The following is a 15,925-nucleotide window of genomic DNA, read 5'->3' as shown; positions in this document are numbered from 1 at the left end:
TTCTTTTCTTCTTCGTCGTCATCCAACTCCAGACCCTTCTTCGTGCAACACTTCAGCTTCTTGCCATCGAATTCCTGCGCAAAAAGGAGTTAGACAGAGAAAGGAACCCTCCTTTGATCAAATCGACTAGATCTACTATGTCAAAACATGGATACAGGGGACTTGAAAAATTCTCTAGATATCTGCTGAGACACGACTGTCAATCAATGGAGACCATTATTCGAGGGAAGAAACAGATGGAGTTCGGAGGAGACGAGACACGATGGTTGGTGGTCAGTCGGGAAGGGGGAGACACATCGGCGGCATACACAAAGAACGACGAGGGCTTAGAGAAGAAAAAAAGGATACTTCTATGCCACTCCGCCAATAGATCATTCACTCGTGGTGTGCAAGCATCCACCCTCTATAGAAACCATGATGAAAATGGGGTGTACATACATCGACTCTCCGCAGCAGATAAGAAGAACGAGCGTCGTGTATTCTAGTATGAGTTGTCAGTACGTGATCTAACAAGGTGAGAATGTTTTCTCCAGAGGCGGACAGACCGCATAGGGCCTGTCAATCGTCAGAGTGGTGCATTGCTCTTACTCATCACCTCTCATACTACACGACTGTAGCAGATAGATGGAGAGAAACCTCCTCTCACGCACGACGGTACTATACGACGATCAGACAGATAGAATACATACGAGTCAAGACATCGAAACCACTACCTACACACACAGATGAAGTGGTATGTCTCCTATACAGCCAGCGACTCGTCGAAAGCATTTGCTTCTCTTCATTCTTACCTTAAGTTGTTGGACTGCGTATTCGTCAATAGGGTCAGTCATGTAGACGACCTCATAGCCCTTCTTTCGAAGAGCCTCGAGGAAGGGCGAGTTCGCCACAGCTTGACGCGATTCGCCAGTGATGTAGTAGATGTCTTTCTGCTTCTCTTTCATGCGATCGACGTACTCCTTCAAGGAAACAAGTTCATCCCCGCTCTTGCTTGTGTGGAAGCGAAGCAATTCCGCGATCTAAGAGAGAAAAAAGAAAAAGCAAATCGCGATTCATCTCCGTCTTGACACGGCGGATATGCGCATGCATGACACGGAGTGTATGTACACCCCGACAAAAGATTCTCCACACACGAGCGAAGTAACCGTTGAGAGTCATCCAGTTAGCCTCTCCATCATCCTTCATACACTAGAGACAGAGATGCCTCCACAGAATACGATGTGCCTATACAGGTAAGTGAGGTGTACATACAGCAGCATAAGCGTCGTAGGTCGTGGAATGTAACGCGGCATTGACTCGTTCACCTTTGAAATCAACGGCGTCCACCGTCTCTGTCTTTTCTTTCTTTCTTTAAAGAAAAAGAAAAACGCAAAGGCAGCCTTAAGGTACCGCGTAAAGAGACCTAGTTCATCCCAGTAAAACACTAGGGTTTATGAAAGAGATCTACCTCTCTATACCAAAGTGTCTGGCCTTCATCGTCACTAGGGATCTCCTCTCTCCTTTTCCCTTCTCTCATCCACCCCATCTTCTTTCAGAAACCTCTCTTTGCAGAGAACGAAAGGAGACAACAATGAGGGGAAGAAAGGAAAAGAAAGAGAAACATACAACGAAGGAATGTGGCTTTGGTAGTTCTCGGGACAGGAAGAAACCCTCGTGAGATGTATATACACATCATTTGAGGTGTCTATACACCTGAGGTCCTGAGGTGTATAGAAGACTCACTCCATGACGAACATCTGAAGAAGAGATCTTCACTACGCAGCACCGGGATGCATATGTAGAGAACTTTCAAGTGATTTATCCTCCTTATCATCTCCATCATCATCTTATTCTTACCTTTGTCCGGTTAGATGAATCTTCATGAATGCCAAGCTTGAGATTTTTGGAGAACTGCTCGTAGAATTTGTTGTAGTCTTCCTTCTTTTCTTCAAGCTCCTGAAACATTTCGAGGCATTTCTTGACAAGATTCTTCTTTATAACCTTGAGAATCTTGTTCTGCTGGAGAGATTCTCGAGAAATGTTGAGAGGGAGATCTTCAGAATCCACGACCCCCCGTACAAAGTTAAGCCATTCAGGAATAAGATCTTCGCAGTCGTCCATGATGAAGACGCGACGTACATAGAGGCGGATGTTGTTTCTCTTCTTTCTTGTTTCGAAGAGATCGAACGGTGCTCTCTTGGGTAAGAAGAGAAGAGCCTTAAACTCAAGTTGACCTTCCACAGAGAAGTGCTTAACGGCCATAGGATCTTCCCAGTCATTCGTCAGACTTTTATAAAAAGAGCAATATTCTTCCCAGGTCACATCTTCCGGCTTTCTCATCCATAGAGGTTTCTGCTTGTTAAGTTGTTCATATTCGACAACGACTTCTTTCACTTTCTTGTGTTTCTTCTGTTTCTCTTTGTCACCTCCCTCTTCTTTGTCTTTCATTTCGGCATCTTCTTCGCCTTCTTCCTTCTTCTTCTCCGCATCTTCTCCTTCCTTCGCCTCTTCTCCCTCTTCCTTCTTCTCTTTCTTTTCCTCCTCTTCATCTTCAGATTCCGTGATCTCTTTGTCAACGGTCTTCTCTTGAGCCAGCTCAATGGGGAAGGAGATAAACTCACTGTGTTTCTTCACTAGGTCCTTCAGCCTTCTCTCTTCCAGATACTCTGTCTGATCTTCCTTCATATGAAGAATGATACGAGTTCCGCGGACAATATTCTCATACTTGCCCTCTGCTTTAGACACGGTGAAAGATCCACCAGCACTCGACTCCCATACATACATATCATCGTCGTTGTGACGAGTGACGACTGTCACCTTATCAGCAACTAAGTAAGCAGAATAAAAACCTACACCGAACTGCCCGATCATAGAGATATCTCCGCCTGCTTGTAAGGCCTCCATGAAAGCCTTCGTTCCTGACCGAGCGATCGTCCCAAGGTTGTTGACGAGCTCCGCCTTAGTCATGCCTATCCCATCATCTTCAATAGTCAGAGTCTGATTCTGCTTGTTGGGGATTATGCGAATGTACAGGCTCTCCGCGCCCTTCAGCTTTTCGGGATCGGTAATAGCTTCATAGCGAATTTTATCCAAAGCATCGGAGGCGTTCGAAATGAGCTCACGAAGAAAAATCTCCTTGTTACTGTAGAAGGTATTGATGATTAAACCTGAGAAAGAAAAGAAAGACAAAGCACATGATGAACGGGTCAAAAGCATTCAAAAAGGAAAAAGGAGCATGGTGTGTGTAAATGGGAAAGGTGTCGATACACCACAAGGCACGATGAGGTTGGTGCAGGTGTACATACACCCGAGAGAAGACACCATGAGGGGGGAAGTATCATCTCTACTCTTGGGGGCAGCAACAGAGGTGCAGGGAATATACGAAACACCAAGTCATTTAACACAGGCCTTTCTAAGTGGGAAAAGATAAACTAGATCAATTCTCGCTTCAAGAGAGTGAAGATTTCTAAGGTAAATCACTAGACACTAGCTACTGCACCTCCCCCACTCGAGGTTCAGAAAGACTGAACGCGATCGATGGATCCGCCCGATAAAGACGGGAAACTGAAAGATAAACGAGAGAAACCATTCAAAAATCAAGAAAAGCAACGTTATCCCGTGCGACGAAACTTGTTCCCAGGTGTACATACACCCGAGAGTGTGTGGGGTTCGCAAGTGCAGCACACAGCAAGAGTCATCTCACCAATGCGTGCACTGCACCACTAGAATGTTGGAAAGCATCAGAAACCTTTAGAGATGTTTCTTTGAAAGTTCTTTTTCAACTCTTTCTATTCTCTTCAAAATACCAAAAGGACTTACTCATCAACTGCTGAATATCAGCATTGAAGGCGAAGGTCTCTGTGTCCGTCATTTTGAACGGGGGAGCGAGTGAAGAGATAGATAGGGGAAAGAACAGAAGAAAACTTTCTTCCTTAAGAGGAAAGAAGGACGACCTTTTGTCGAGAGAATTTGACGAGAGAAGCGAACTGTCGTGAACCAAGCGCCAGCGACAGAAAAGAAAGAAAAAACGACAGCGATCAACTCCGCTGCAAAGAGAAGAGAAAGAGTTTTCAAGTGATCTACTTCTCCTCGTCTTCTCTTACGACCATCACCCTAGGCATTCCATACGTCCCTCGCCTCCTTGGGGAGAGAGCAGGCAGGCCGCAGGGAGAGGAGAGAAGGATGGAGGGAGGGATGCGCCCCACCGGCATCATCACGACTGGAGATGAGGGGTGTGTGTGTGTGTTTATTAATGACGAAGAGAAGGAGCAAAAGAGTCTTCTTCGGCTTATACGCAACCACTGCCATGCCGCCCGTCCGTTCTTCTCACTGTATGTACACCTCAGACAACCCACACCCGCCGATCCTATAGACGGGACCATCACATTCGATCACACCGCCTGACTAGTGAGGGTACAGGAGGAGGAGAAAAAAGACAGGCTTCTTTTCGACAGAGGGAGGTGGAGAAGACGAGAATGCAGATATTAGATGACGTTGATGATTCATTTGGAGTTGCCCGACACGCAAATCCCACAGGGGGATGAATGCATGAGATCGATGGTGGTACTTCCTCCTTATCTTTCTCTGATCTACCCAAGTCTATCTATATTTGAACTTTCTCTCTTTATTCTGTCTATTGATCCATCCTTTTCTATCTATCTTTCCTGCTTCGTCAAAGGCTGCATCCGGTTTCCACACGTCGAAGGCCTTGCCACACGCGACCGTTGCCGTTCTCTCTTCATCGAAGGGGTAAAGACACGAGCTTCTTCAAATGAGCCGAGCGAAGAGAACAACACAACGAGAAGGAAGAGAACAATTAAGAATCTTGATCGGATATGAGAAAGCAAAACACACTTTTCTTTTCTCTTGTAGAAGATTTCCCTGCACATTATAGACAGTCAGTCTATCAATCGCAGATCTCATTTGGCCCTCTCGCCGTAGAATGAAAAGGCGAAGAGAAGTAAAAAGCAGATGATGATCATGGCAAGATTAAACCTGTAATAGACGATAAGAAACCTATGAAGGGAGAGCAATGAGTAGTGAGAGAAAGAGGCGGAGCCGAAGCTCTGCAGTTCGATTGACATGCCAAGGGGGGAGGGTTGCGACAGGGCGTTCCGCAAATCTGGGAACCCCCTTGTCTTTCTCTTGGTGAAAGTTTTCTTTTTCAGCAGATGAGTTGCTTGCCTCTCTACAAAGTCTCTATACCTCTCTGATCTAGCGTTTTCTCCATCCGGGATGTAAACATCGAGACTACCGCCGTCTACAGATGCCAGCATCGAGGGGCTTGGTTTGTTTAGACTGAGTAGGATGGTATTCTTTTGATTGAGGGAGGTGCCTAAGCGTTTTCTTATACAGAGTAAGTAAACGAAGAAGGACAGATACATAAAGAGACGTCACAAGAGTGAATGGACTGACTCGTGAGGTTAACTGAAGAAGATAAAGAGAGATCTGTATGTAGATAGGTAGGGGTCTGTCTGAAGAAATCTCCTCTCTATCCAGTCAGTGCACGCACTGACACGAAAGCTCACTTGAAACTTCTTCAAGAGCAAGACTTTTCCAACGGCTACAAGGAGGTAAGAAAAGGTACCCGTCTTTTCTCTCTCACTTCTTTCATTCGAGGGCTGCTACGTCACTTTCTTGCTAATGAGCTGGCAAGCCTTCAGAACAACACCCATGGTAACCTTGCTCATCGAGGTGGAGTAGAATCTTCTTCATACTTCTGTGTGCGCCCCGTCTCAAGAGTAGGAGAGACAGAACGTTGTCTAAAGAAAAAGAGAACAAGAAGGATGAATTGCTTTCTTTCTTTCCTCTATGACCAGCTATCCATCCAACTACGCACGGTGAATGATGTGAGCGGGCTCTTCTCTCATTATCATCTACCATTGCCGTATCGACCCTGCTCCTTTTCTTTCTCTGTAGATACAAGGTATCAACACAAGGATATGCGTATCTTCAACCATGCGATAGTATCCTGCCTGACTGCCCGGCAGCTTGGTGAAAATCTACCTGTACTTCCCTCTCGAGAACCTCTCACGTATCTTAAGCAAAGAGCAGTTGTTTGCCTCCCTTAGCTCTCACCCTGTCGCTGCGCTATTTCAATCAGTACCGAATGTATGTATGTGCTCTGGCAGTCTCATCTCTTCGGAGCCGTCCGGTGTACATACACCCGAACCGTTCCCCGGTCACAATGAAATTCTTTACCTCTATGCTAAACTCTTGTTCAGTCTACACCGCCATCCTTAGGATCCGTCCCCTCGCTTACGCTCTCTTCTTCACTAACAGCACTCTCGAAGCACAAACCAAAGCACCTAAAGCATTCTGAAAGCACCCTCTTGTGCAAAGTTTCTCTCTTTCTTCTCTCTTACTACATCATCATCTCCCTCCTATTCGTCTCGCCACGCGGTTCCTCCTTGAGAAAAGGGGCGCGCACAGCGAACTCAGTCGTCTCTCTTTCTTTGACTGATGAAAGACATGACCTTTCATATCTTTCAGCTTGGAAACGTGATGGTAAATGATCTTCAAAACGGGCATGAACGAAGATGATGCCTTCTACCACTCGTATCTCTACTATGACGTGGTGTATCTGCGCGGTAGACGAGAGTAAGAGGTGTTTCAGCAGTCTTACGAGTCGATCCTACTGAGATTCGTCTCGTCTCCTTGTGCTGTTTCTTTCTCTCATTGTGGGAATACGAAAGATACATACGTGTGTCTTCGTGTCTACTACTTCCCTTCGCATTAATCAATCAGTCTTCACTTCTCTCTTCTGTAGGACAAAAACCTCCACTGAGACAAACGAGGCTCGAATGCATTTCTCGAGTCTTCTTTTTCAATTCTTCCTTGCGTGCGGTTGATTCATTCACGTAAAAGAAGGAAAGAAAAAGACGAAAGAATAAAACCTACACATCGTTCGCATTGCCAATGCAAACATGCCCTGCAAGAAGACAAGACTAACCAATCACCACAACGGATGATGATATGTCTATTGATGTCTCTATTATACATAGCTAGCTAGCTAGCTAGCCACCTTGATTTCTTTGACCACGGCCATATCATCACCATCTTGGAAATAAAATCACCACCAGTCTCTGCACACTTGTGTCTCTTTTCGATCAGAAAACTGGCCGTCTATCTTCTTTGTAGAAATCTCTCCTCTCTCTCTCATGAACTTTTCTCTTCTGGACTACCAGAACCACGCGGGGGCCAGCCGAGATGTGTCTTCTACACATCATGCGGGAGAGAAAGCTCTCAATAGAAAGACTGTTCAGAAAAGGATCGCGCTTCAGAGAGGCGGCTTTGGATGAATCGATGTTGTGAGAGACTAGAGTACAGGAATGGATTATGAAAGGAATGAAGAGAGGTAACAGAACAAGCCAACTGACTCTCTCTCTCCAGTCCACGAATTGTCTCTTCTTCATTTGTATCTATCTCTCTTCCTACCTATCTATCTTTCACCACCCACACCCTCCTAATGCGCTGTACGTACACCTGAACGGGGACAGCAGCACTATGTAAGGAGGAGGGAGGTACACACATGAGGGCGCGATGCGATAAGAAAGGAGATGACGACGAAAACTTCTGTCTCTGTCTATGTTACATGAGATTTGAAGAAAAAAAAATGAAGAAGCGGATCGACTTCTTCTCTTTTGCGGGGGGAGAAGAAAGAGACTATCTTCTTGAACTGCTGAGATATGTTGTTGCATAAAACGAACTCTTCTTCAACCGAAGGGTCCCACATGAAGTGAGGGGTAGATAGAGACATATCTCCGCTTTGACTTTTTCTATAGAAACAATCGTCAAAAGCGTGTGCTCTTCCTCTCTCCTCATCTGTCTTGTATGACACAGGTCCCCCCTTGCAGCCTCGATCTTCATCTGAAACGATAAAAAGAGGAGCACGTCGATGAATGAAAGATCGCCAAAGGACGACTAGACAATAGACAAAAATACAACCTCTCTATCTATCTATCTCTTCATCCCTATCTTCTTCATCTTCTTCTTTTTTCCCTCCCCGAACATCCACTCTCTCTCTCTCTTCATTCGTGTTGTCGCCTTCAATCATTCCTTCTAAGGACTTCTACCAAGAAGTCGGCGTGAAGAAGAAGTAGAAGTCTCTATCTTTCTTCTCTCCTTTACCTCTCTACTCCTATCCTAAGATATCCACAAAGAGCAGTCGCATGATAATAGATAGACAAGTACTACTACTCCTTCTGTACATCTATCTATCAATCTCCTCCTCGACTTGATGCTTGCCTGCTCCAGCCAACCTTCCTCTATCTCTTCTTCCTCTTCTTTCTCTTTCTCTTCTTGGTGACGACGACGAACTTAAAGAAGAAAACGGACAGAAATCCGATCGGCAAGGGAGGACGGCGGAGAGAGGGAGAAGAGGAATGAAGAAAGAAAGGAACTTCAGTCCATCACAGTCGACTGTCGAAAAGCACTTCGATATCTTAGGAGGAGAAGGAGGAGGAAAAAGCGAAGAAGAAGAAGAGATGAAGCAGCCAAGAAGATCATCGTTGTTCCCTTGTACTTTTTGACAGTTGAAGAAGGAGTAGTTATCTCTGTCAAATCTTTCATCTTCTCTCGATTCTTTTGGGTATGGTACAACAACACGGCAAGACAAAAGAAAGAATGGAAGACCCACGACTAAAAAAAGACAGACAGCTATATCTCTCTATCTCTATATCTAGCTAGCTATCTATCTAGCTACCCATTCAAGCGATTTCTTCCTCTTTGTTCTTCTACTGAACTACATGCTGCTGCCAAGTCTTCTTTTACTATAAACTCGCCTCTGTGTCACTACAGAGTAGAAATACGACTCATAAGCTACTCCCACAAATATACATATATACAGACATATCATCTGTATATATTTACCTGGATAATGTCTACCTGATACATAACGAAAGGCAATCCATCTACAGTAGTCAGCATATAGGCGCTGAAGTCTTTCTGCCCTCTCATGTTGATATGATACATACAAGAAGAAAGGAAGTTTATACATATCCATCTTCCCGTTCATTGCCCTCCCTATCTTTCTCCCTGTCTGTCTCCTTCTTTCTTTTCTAATAAGAGATGTCTAATGCAACTCTTTACAGAAGATTGTCTTCAGCTTATGACTTCGTGACGAGCTTTTGAAAACAAGGACGGTGAGGATTCATAAACTCCCGGACCATCTCGTCTGTCACTTGTGCTCTTCTCTCCTGGAAAGAAAAAAGAGAGAGAAGAGAGGTGTTAGTGAGGGGAGAAGTCGAGTGTTGATCTTAAGTTGAAAGGAGAACGATAGATAGGAAGATCGTCGACAGACATATCTACAACAGTCGGCAAAATCAATATGAGGTGTATAGACACCACGGGTACTTAGCTATCTTGAATCTACCTGTCTCGATCTATTATCTATTTATCTTTGATCAATCTAGCTATCCATGTATAATCTATCCATCCAGATATATACATCTCATACATCATCTACCTGACTATACGCAGACACATACATAACGTCCATGTCTACGTGTATCTATCTATCTATCTATCTATCAATCTTCTTTACAAGAGACATACACTGTCGCTCATATATCTAGATATAGACCTGCCCTGCTATGTACGACATGCAGAGAGAGAGAAAGGCGTACGTACAGCTGACTAGAACAGAGAGAAGAGACAGGAGAGAAATAGAAGGACAACGTACCTGATGAGCTCTAACAAGATTCTGGAGTTCTTCTATTAGGACAGCCTTCACCTCCCCACTCAGCATCTTACCGGAGCTATACTTCTCTCCTGCAAGAAAAAGAAGAAGAAAAACGAAAAAGATTCAAATTCTTCAACCCTTTACTTCTTTCTCTCTTCTTTCCTTTTGGTATATAGAGTCAATCCCCTTCCCCTATACATCGCCATGCATGGAGTACTACTTGGATTCTATCTATGCGCCTTGCCCCGCGTTATGGACGTCTTCTGGTGTATATGCACATGACGGTTCGTCATTCTCTTTCGTCTTCTTCAAGATCTTTGATCAGCAACATTGTCTCTCCCTCGTAGCACTGCTTTAAACATATTCATACATACATATAGGAATACGGGTGTAGATAAAGAGACAAGCTGTACATGATATAGAGAGATATGAAGCAGCGGATAGGCGAGGAGGCTATCTCTTTGTTCCTCATGCAAGAAAACATGCCTCTATCTCCTGGATTACAAGATTACTACTCACACTACCGAACCCCCCTCTGCTGTATGTACACCGTATCCATCCATCCTTCTTCCCTGTGTACGACCACGTACGTCACCATCCCCCTAACCCCCGCATATGTATGAATACGCATGACTATGTGTAGGAATACTTATGTATGTATGCATATGTATGTATGTATATGTATGTGTGTCTCACGGGTCTTACCAATTTCTGCAAGCTTTTCATCGTCAGGTAAGACGAAGGTGAGGTATTGATAAGCAACGTCGACATCGAGATTTGCGCCTTTAGCTCTCTGCTCTTCTTCCGTTGCCTGTCCCCCTGAGAAGGCATATTTGTTAATTTTTGTTTTGATCTGTTCAGGTGTATCGGTAACGTAGATCGATGAAGTGTCTACAGATCCAGACATCTTGGTCTTGAAGCCCTGAAGAGCAGGAAAGAATCTCGAGTGGATTAGGGCTGGCTTCAAGAGACCCATACGAGGCGCAGCGTCACGGGTCATACGGAAGTAGGGATCTTGGTCAATCGCCTGAAGAAAGAAAAGCAGAAGAACGAAAGAACATGGTGACTGATTCAACCATAAGTGAGGAACAGAAAGGAATAGAGAGAGACGAAAACAAAGAAAGAGGAGACAGATGCAGAGAACAACATAGATCAGATAGATAGAATACAGATAGATAAGTAGACAGATGAACAGGAGAGAGAAGAAGAGATATGTATAGAAATCCGCACAGGCATAGAATCATCAAGTTGTCAAGTGTACATACACTTTCTCTCACCTCCCCAAACTGCTCTGTCGCATCCTCTCCCCAGATATCTCTACACTCCATTGTCTTATACTCGTACCTCTCTCGCTCTTTATACATACTTCACACATATACACAGAGAGATATGAACGTACAGATAGCTAGATCGATAGATGGATAGATAGCCATTGTCACTTCAGTTCTACTGTCTTCACCGCATGCAAACATACTCAGGTGTATATCCATGTGATGTATGGGATCACGAATCGATTCGATAACTGAGTGAAAAGGATAATGATCTTCTTGTTGTTCTTTCTTTTCTTCTTCTTCTTCTCTTTCCTTGGAGGATGATTTACCTGAGGAATGAGACAGCGGACGTCCTTCTTGCCGTTGAAGATCATGGGGAATGCACTTGAGAAAGAAGGGGCTGCCTGTACAGCTGGGAAGGCGATCTTTCCTATGTTGTCGCTCTCCGAGAAACCGAAGAGACCCCGCACTTGGTTGCACGTCACCTTCTTTTGAATTTCCAGGACGACAGGATACAAATACTTTATGTAGTCAAGATCTGCACACGGAGAAACAGAAAAAGACGCACACAGAAAGAGACAATGAAAAGAGAAGAGAAAAGGACGGAAGGAGAATGGAGAAGACAAGATACACTCGACAAAAGGGATGTGATCCTACTAGGGGAAAAAAGACATCGGGAGGGCGGGGTGGACCGGTAGAGAAGATGAAGAAAGAAATCTCCTCACATATACATCACACATATAGAAGACACTCTACACATCTACCGATTGATAGGGATGGATCTCTCTGAAGTGAACTGGGGATGGATAAAAGAAGTACCGTGTTACACTTCAGATAAAGACGGCAGTCAAATCATCTACCTAGACTTATATGCATACGCACACACGATATATATTTCAAGAGCATATATAGAAAAGACGTAAGCAGACCCACAAAGATATATACATATACACACATACAGATAGAGAACAATTAGATACTACTCCCCACACCCGACCTACTTCATAGGAACATAAAGATAGATACATATACACACCTATCTACATATCAATACAAAGACCCATCCGTTCATCTATCTCTCTTTCGTCTATCTGTATGTTTATTCTTCATACAGATGTCGAGAAGATAAGAATGTGATAAGCTACGAGTGTGAGAAACCCCCAAGGCTCACCTCCTCTCCCATACAGCGGCCCACCACCATTTGATCGACCGATCATCTGTCGCAGCTACACTGGCACGACTATAGATAGATAGATCGGACGCTAGATAGATAAGATAGACATCGACTGAAATCGATGGGAAGCGAAAGAGATTTACCAGAGAAGATGAAGGTTTTGTTGATATCGAAACCGCATGCAATGATGTCCTTTGCATTCTCATAGGCGAGGCGATGTGTTTCATCTAGGGTGAGATTTTCCTTGAAGAGAAACTTTTCGTCGTCCGTCAGTTGGATGACTAACGGCACATCAAAGGCATCCTAAGATAATAGAAACAGGCAGGCAACGGAAAGAGAGAACAACATGATGATCATATCCATCTACATTCCTCAGAGTTGCGGTGTATGTACACTCCATACAGCCCTACCAGTAGCCAGGAGAATTCTACCAGCACATCTGTTTCTTCACGGATGGACTCTGCCTTATGTATGTGTGTGTAATACATCCCATTCGAGCTATACATACATACCTACAAAGATATACACTTTTCAAGAGAAACAGTTGTGTCTTCCACATCTTTTCCACAGGAAAGAAACCTATACCCTCAGTGATGACGCCAGAGCCTCGGGCAAGAATACAAAGAAATCGATGAAAAAGCGACGTCTCTCTACCCAGCCATCGTCTTCTGTAGCATCTAGTGAGCCTTCAAGGCCCCACCTGCTGTGAAAATATATAGATAGGTAGAGATATAGATACACCCGATGCATGTATTCATGTGATGTATAGCCGTAGATGAACAGAGCCATATCTATACACATCTGCAAACATACACATAGAATTTGTACATCCACATATATGGATAGATGTATGTGTGTATATATAGACACATCTGAATTCATTTGCATGTGCGTCAGCAGTAGCAGTAGTAGTTCTTCTTACCTGAAGATACTTAGTGAACAAGAAAGGAACAAGATGCCCGAGATGGAGAGCCTCAGATGACGGGCCTCTCCCCGTATACAGATAGAAGGGAAGAACCCTCTCCTCACCTCCACCTTCTTTCTTCTGTTTCTCTACATAGTCAAGTAAGATATTCAAGTCTCGATGAGAGAAGAAGATACCGCGACGAAGGAGATGATGTGCTCGCTGTCCTGTGATTCTCTCAACTCTGAAGAAGAAGAAATAAAAGTGAGAAAAGAAATACAACACCTATGAGGTGTACGTACACCGGAATTCGAAGGCAAATCATTATCATGTGTTGCACGTGGAACGACGCAAGTAACGACGGAAGAATTCTATACATAAGTGTCACACATACATCCAAGTATTCAGACAGATAGAGTACATACACATCATACTACAGACGAGACCTAGAAAAGACTCCCTCCTATCGAAAGAGAGACCCAAGGATTAGGAAAAGACGAAAGACTGCCGGGCACCTTTAGAGATGTCAGAACACATGCCTATACAGCCCTACATATGAATATATATATGTATGTATACAGTACGATGTCTATGCATATGTGAACACAGCACTGTATACATATACACATATATGTATGCTAGTTGAGAGCGAGTCCTCATCTCCCGACGTGAAGAAAGAGGAGGTATACATAGAGAGAGAGGAAGTGCGATGTGTGTGTCTATTGATCTTACTGTTCGATGAGTCGAGGTGTAATAGCTGAGCAACCAAACTTCTTCCTAAAGAAGAGACACACACACCACGGAGAGTTAAAGAAAGATAAAAGAAGCAACTGTGCCATAGCAGTCCGGTAAGAAGCACGCATGACGTACATGGGCATAGATATGCTAAAGAGAAAACTACCTACGATGTATACGTCATGCGTACATATGTAAACATAATATAGCCATTCTAGATAGATAGATAGATCCATACATCCATACATACACCTTTGAACAGAAGAAAGAAAGAACGGAGAAAAGAAAGAAACGTATGCGTGCTACTACCCCCTACTATATGAGATATCTCATAGAACACACCAAACACTGGTATGCATACTCTACCTATCTAGCTCTACATACTTTATATATATAGATAGATAGACATCTGTATGTATATGTTGTATTGAACATACGTACCGACTCACCTGTCATCTATGTAACTAGGTATGTATGAAAGGAGTGGAGAGATCGTTAGTGAAGAGAGAAAAGAAAGAACGATAGCGAAGAACGAGAGATTCATGCATGTCTAGCTAGCCGTTGTGTCTACTCCATATGGAAAGAAGAAACTTACAGAAGTCTTGTATAGTCAATTCCTTGGTCAGACGCCTGAACTTCCCACGGCGTAACGAGGTCTCCACCTCCATCTGCTAAATCTTCATCGCCTTCTCCCGTACCCGAGGGTGGGACAACCTACAAGCAAATACACATACAGTCAGTCAGCGAAACATAAAGAAAGAAAGGAATGAAGAAAGATACAGAAGAGAAATCTTCATGTGTGCATACTCATTGGTATGTATACCATATACATGCACACTCAGGAAGTAGTAGTGCCCTCGGCTTGTATCACTGCATGATGGGTTTTTTATCATATAGATATATATATATATATATACACGTACATATATGAAATGATACACCTATACATATGTATGTATCTCTACACATACATAGGCATGCAGAGAGAGGAAAGAAGACAGGTATGAGTCTTTTATGATAGACTATGTCTCACCCTGAGAGGCGAGGGATGAAGAGAAACAAAAGACGCGACTTCCCTTAGAAGCACCTAAAACGTTCCAAGACATATATATACATATATATATGTATATATACATACATATTGATCCATACAGATCTATATATACCATACACGGATACAAGGTGATTTGATCAACTACACCTTGCTGTATCTGTACAGATCCAGATACGAATGAGTAGACAGATATCTATCTTTCTGCATCTACGAGATACATATGTCCCCTCTCTACTCTGTGCGTGTTTGTTCCTTTCTCTCTCTGTCTTTCTCTCTTCACCTAAGATTTCTTTGCTGACCTGAGACAAGCGAGGTAGATCAGATTCGCTTTCTATGGTTTCTTCCGGACAGGAGATTTCTTCAAGAGAGAGATTCTCCGCCGAAGGAAGAGGAAAGGCTTTGAAGTGAATGGCGAACTGCTGCTTCTCCGGGGTGTATTTGTAGGCACTGAACTCCACCTTCGATAGAAGCCCCGTTCTCTTCAAGACAGGATAGACTAAGTAAAGAGAAAGGACAACAACAGACACCACGAATGGAGAGACACGTGAAGATAGAGGGGTATACACAGACTGGAGATAGGGAGACAAGGAGAGATAGGGAGACAAGGAGAGATTTTGATGTAGAGACTAATGCACATCCGTGGCTATAATATGTAGACAGATAGAAGATAGACAGATACAGAGCTGAATATATATACATAGAGCACTATATACGAAAAGACAGAAATTCATATCGATCGGTAGTAAGATATACATTGATATGGAGACACACACATGGGACAGAAAGACTGGTAGATATGATGACTAGGTAGAGAAGCTCTATGTATATCTACCTATACGCATGCATGCATGTCGAGTGATATGAATGAGGTAGGATGAAGACGAACACATGCGCAAATCAATGCAGAAGCCTCATCAAGACACTCACGCCGCACATCCACACTGCATAGAGATGCATATTTAACCTTATCAAAGAAGGTACATGTATACATATACATACATAGACAGTGAAAGATACGGGAGACGGAGAGGAAGGCAAGAATGGATTCAAAATGTAGCACGTGAAATACCCTCAGTCCTGTATCTATGCGATAGAAGCAAAGAGAAAGAAGGAGAGAAACAGAGAG

At 43.6% G+C, this 15,925-nt stretch overlaps 2 protein-coding genes across 2 annotated transcripts in view; both read right to left on the bottom strand.

The window, feature by feature from the left end:
• CSUI_008165 (heat shock protein hsp90) lies at positions 1 to 4,071 on the bottom strand (the record flags this gene model as incomplete). The annotated part of the gene is made up of 4 exons (XM_068068302.1): positions 3,799 to 4,071; positions 1,837 to 3,146; positions 792 to 1,019; positions 1 to 74 (listed from the first exon to the last, which is right to left on the bottom strand). Coding segments are annotated over exons 1-4 (1,664 nt in total), but the record flags the coding sequence as incomplete, so codon positions are not given.
• Positions 4,072 to 7,577: 3,506 nt separating this feature from the next.
• Positions 7,578 to 15,925, bottom strand: part of CSUI_008164 (tryptophanyl-trna synthetase) — an 11,049-nt gene continuing 2,701 nt past the window's right edge. The window contains exons 3-11 of the mRNA XM_068068301.1: positions 15,099 to 15,297; positions 14,341 to 14,459; positions 13,743 to 13,787; positions 13,029 to 13,254; positions 12,250 to 12,409; positions 11,262 to 11,470; positions 10,367 to 10,688; positions 9,662 to 9,750; positions 7,578 to 9,176 (exon numbers count right to left, since the gene is read on the bottom strand). Coding sequence (XP_067919725.1) covers positions 9,087 to 9,176; positions 9,662 to 9,750; positions 10,367 to 10,688; positions 11,262 to 11,306 — 546 coding nt within the window. The 5' untranslated portion in view covers positions 11,307 to 11,470; positions 12,250 to 12,409; positions 13,029 to 13,254; ... (1 more) ...; positions 14,341 to 14,459; positions 15,099 to 15,297 and the 3' untranslated portion in view covers positions 7,578 to 9,086. The remainder of the gene's footprint in view (positions 9,177 to 9,661; positions 9,751 to 10,366; positions 10,689 to 11,261; positions 11,471 to 12,249; positions 12,410 to 13,028; positions 13,255 to 13,742; positions 13,788 to 14,340; positions 14,460 to 15,098; positions 15,298 to 15,925) is intronic.

Source organism: Cystoisospora suis (assembly GCF_002600585.1).
Source record: "Cystoisospora suis strain Wien I chromosome Unknown contig_4500, whole genome shotgun sequence".
Taxonomy (NCBI): Eukaryota; Apicomplexa; class Conoidasida; order Eucoccidiorida; family Sarcocystidae; genus Cystoisospora; species Cystoisospora suis.
This window is presented reverse-complemented; position numbering and strand designations above follow the sequence as displayed.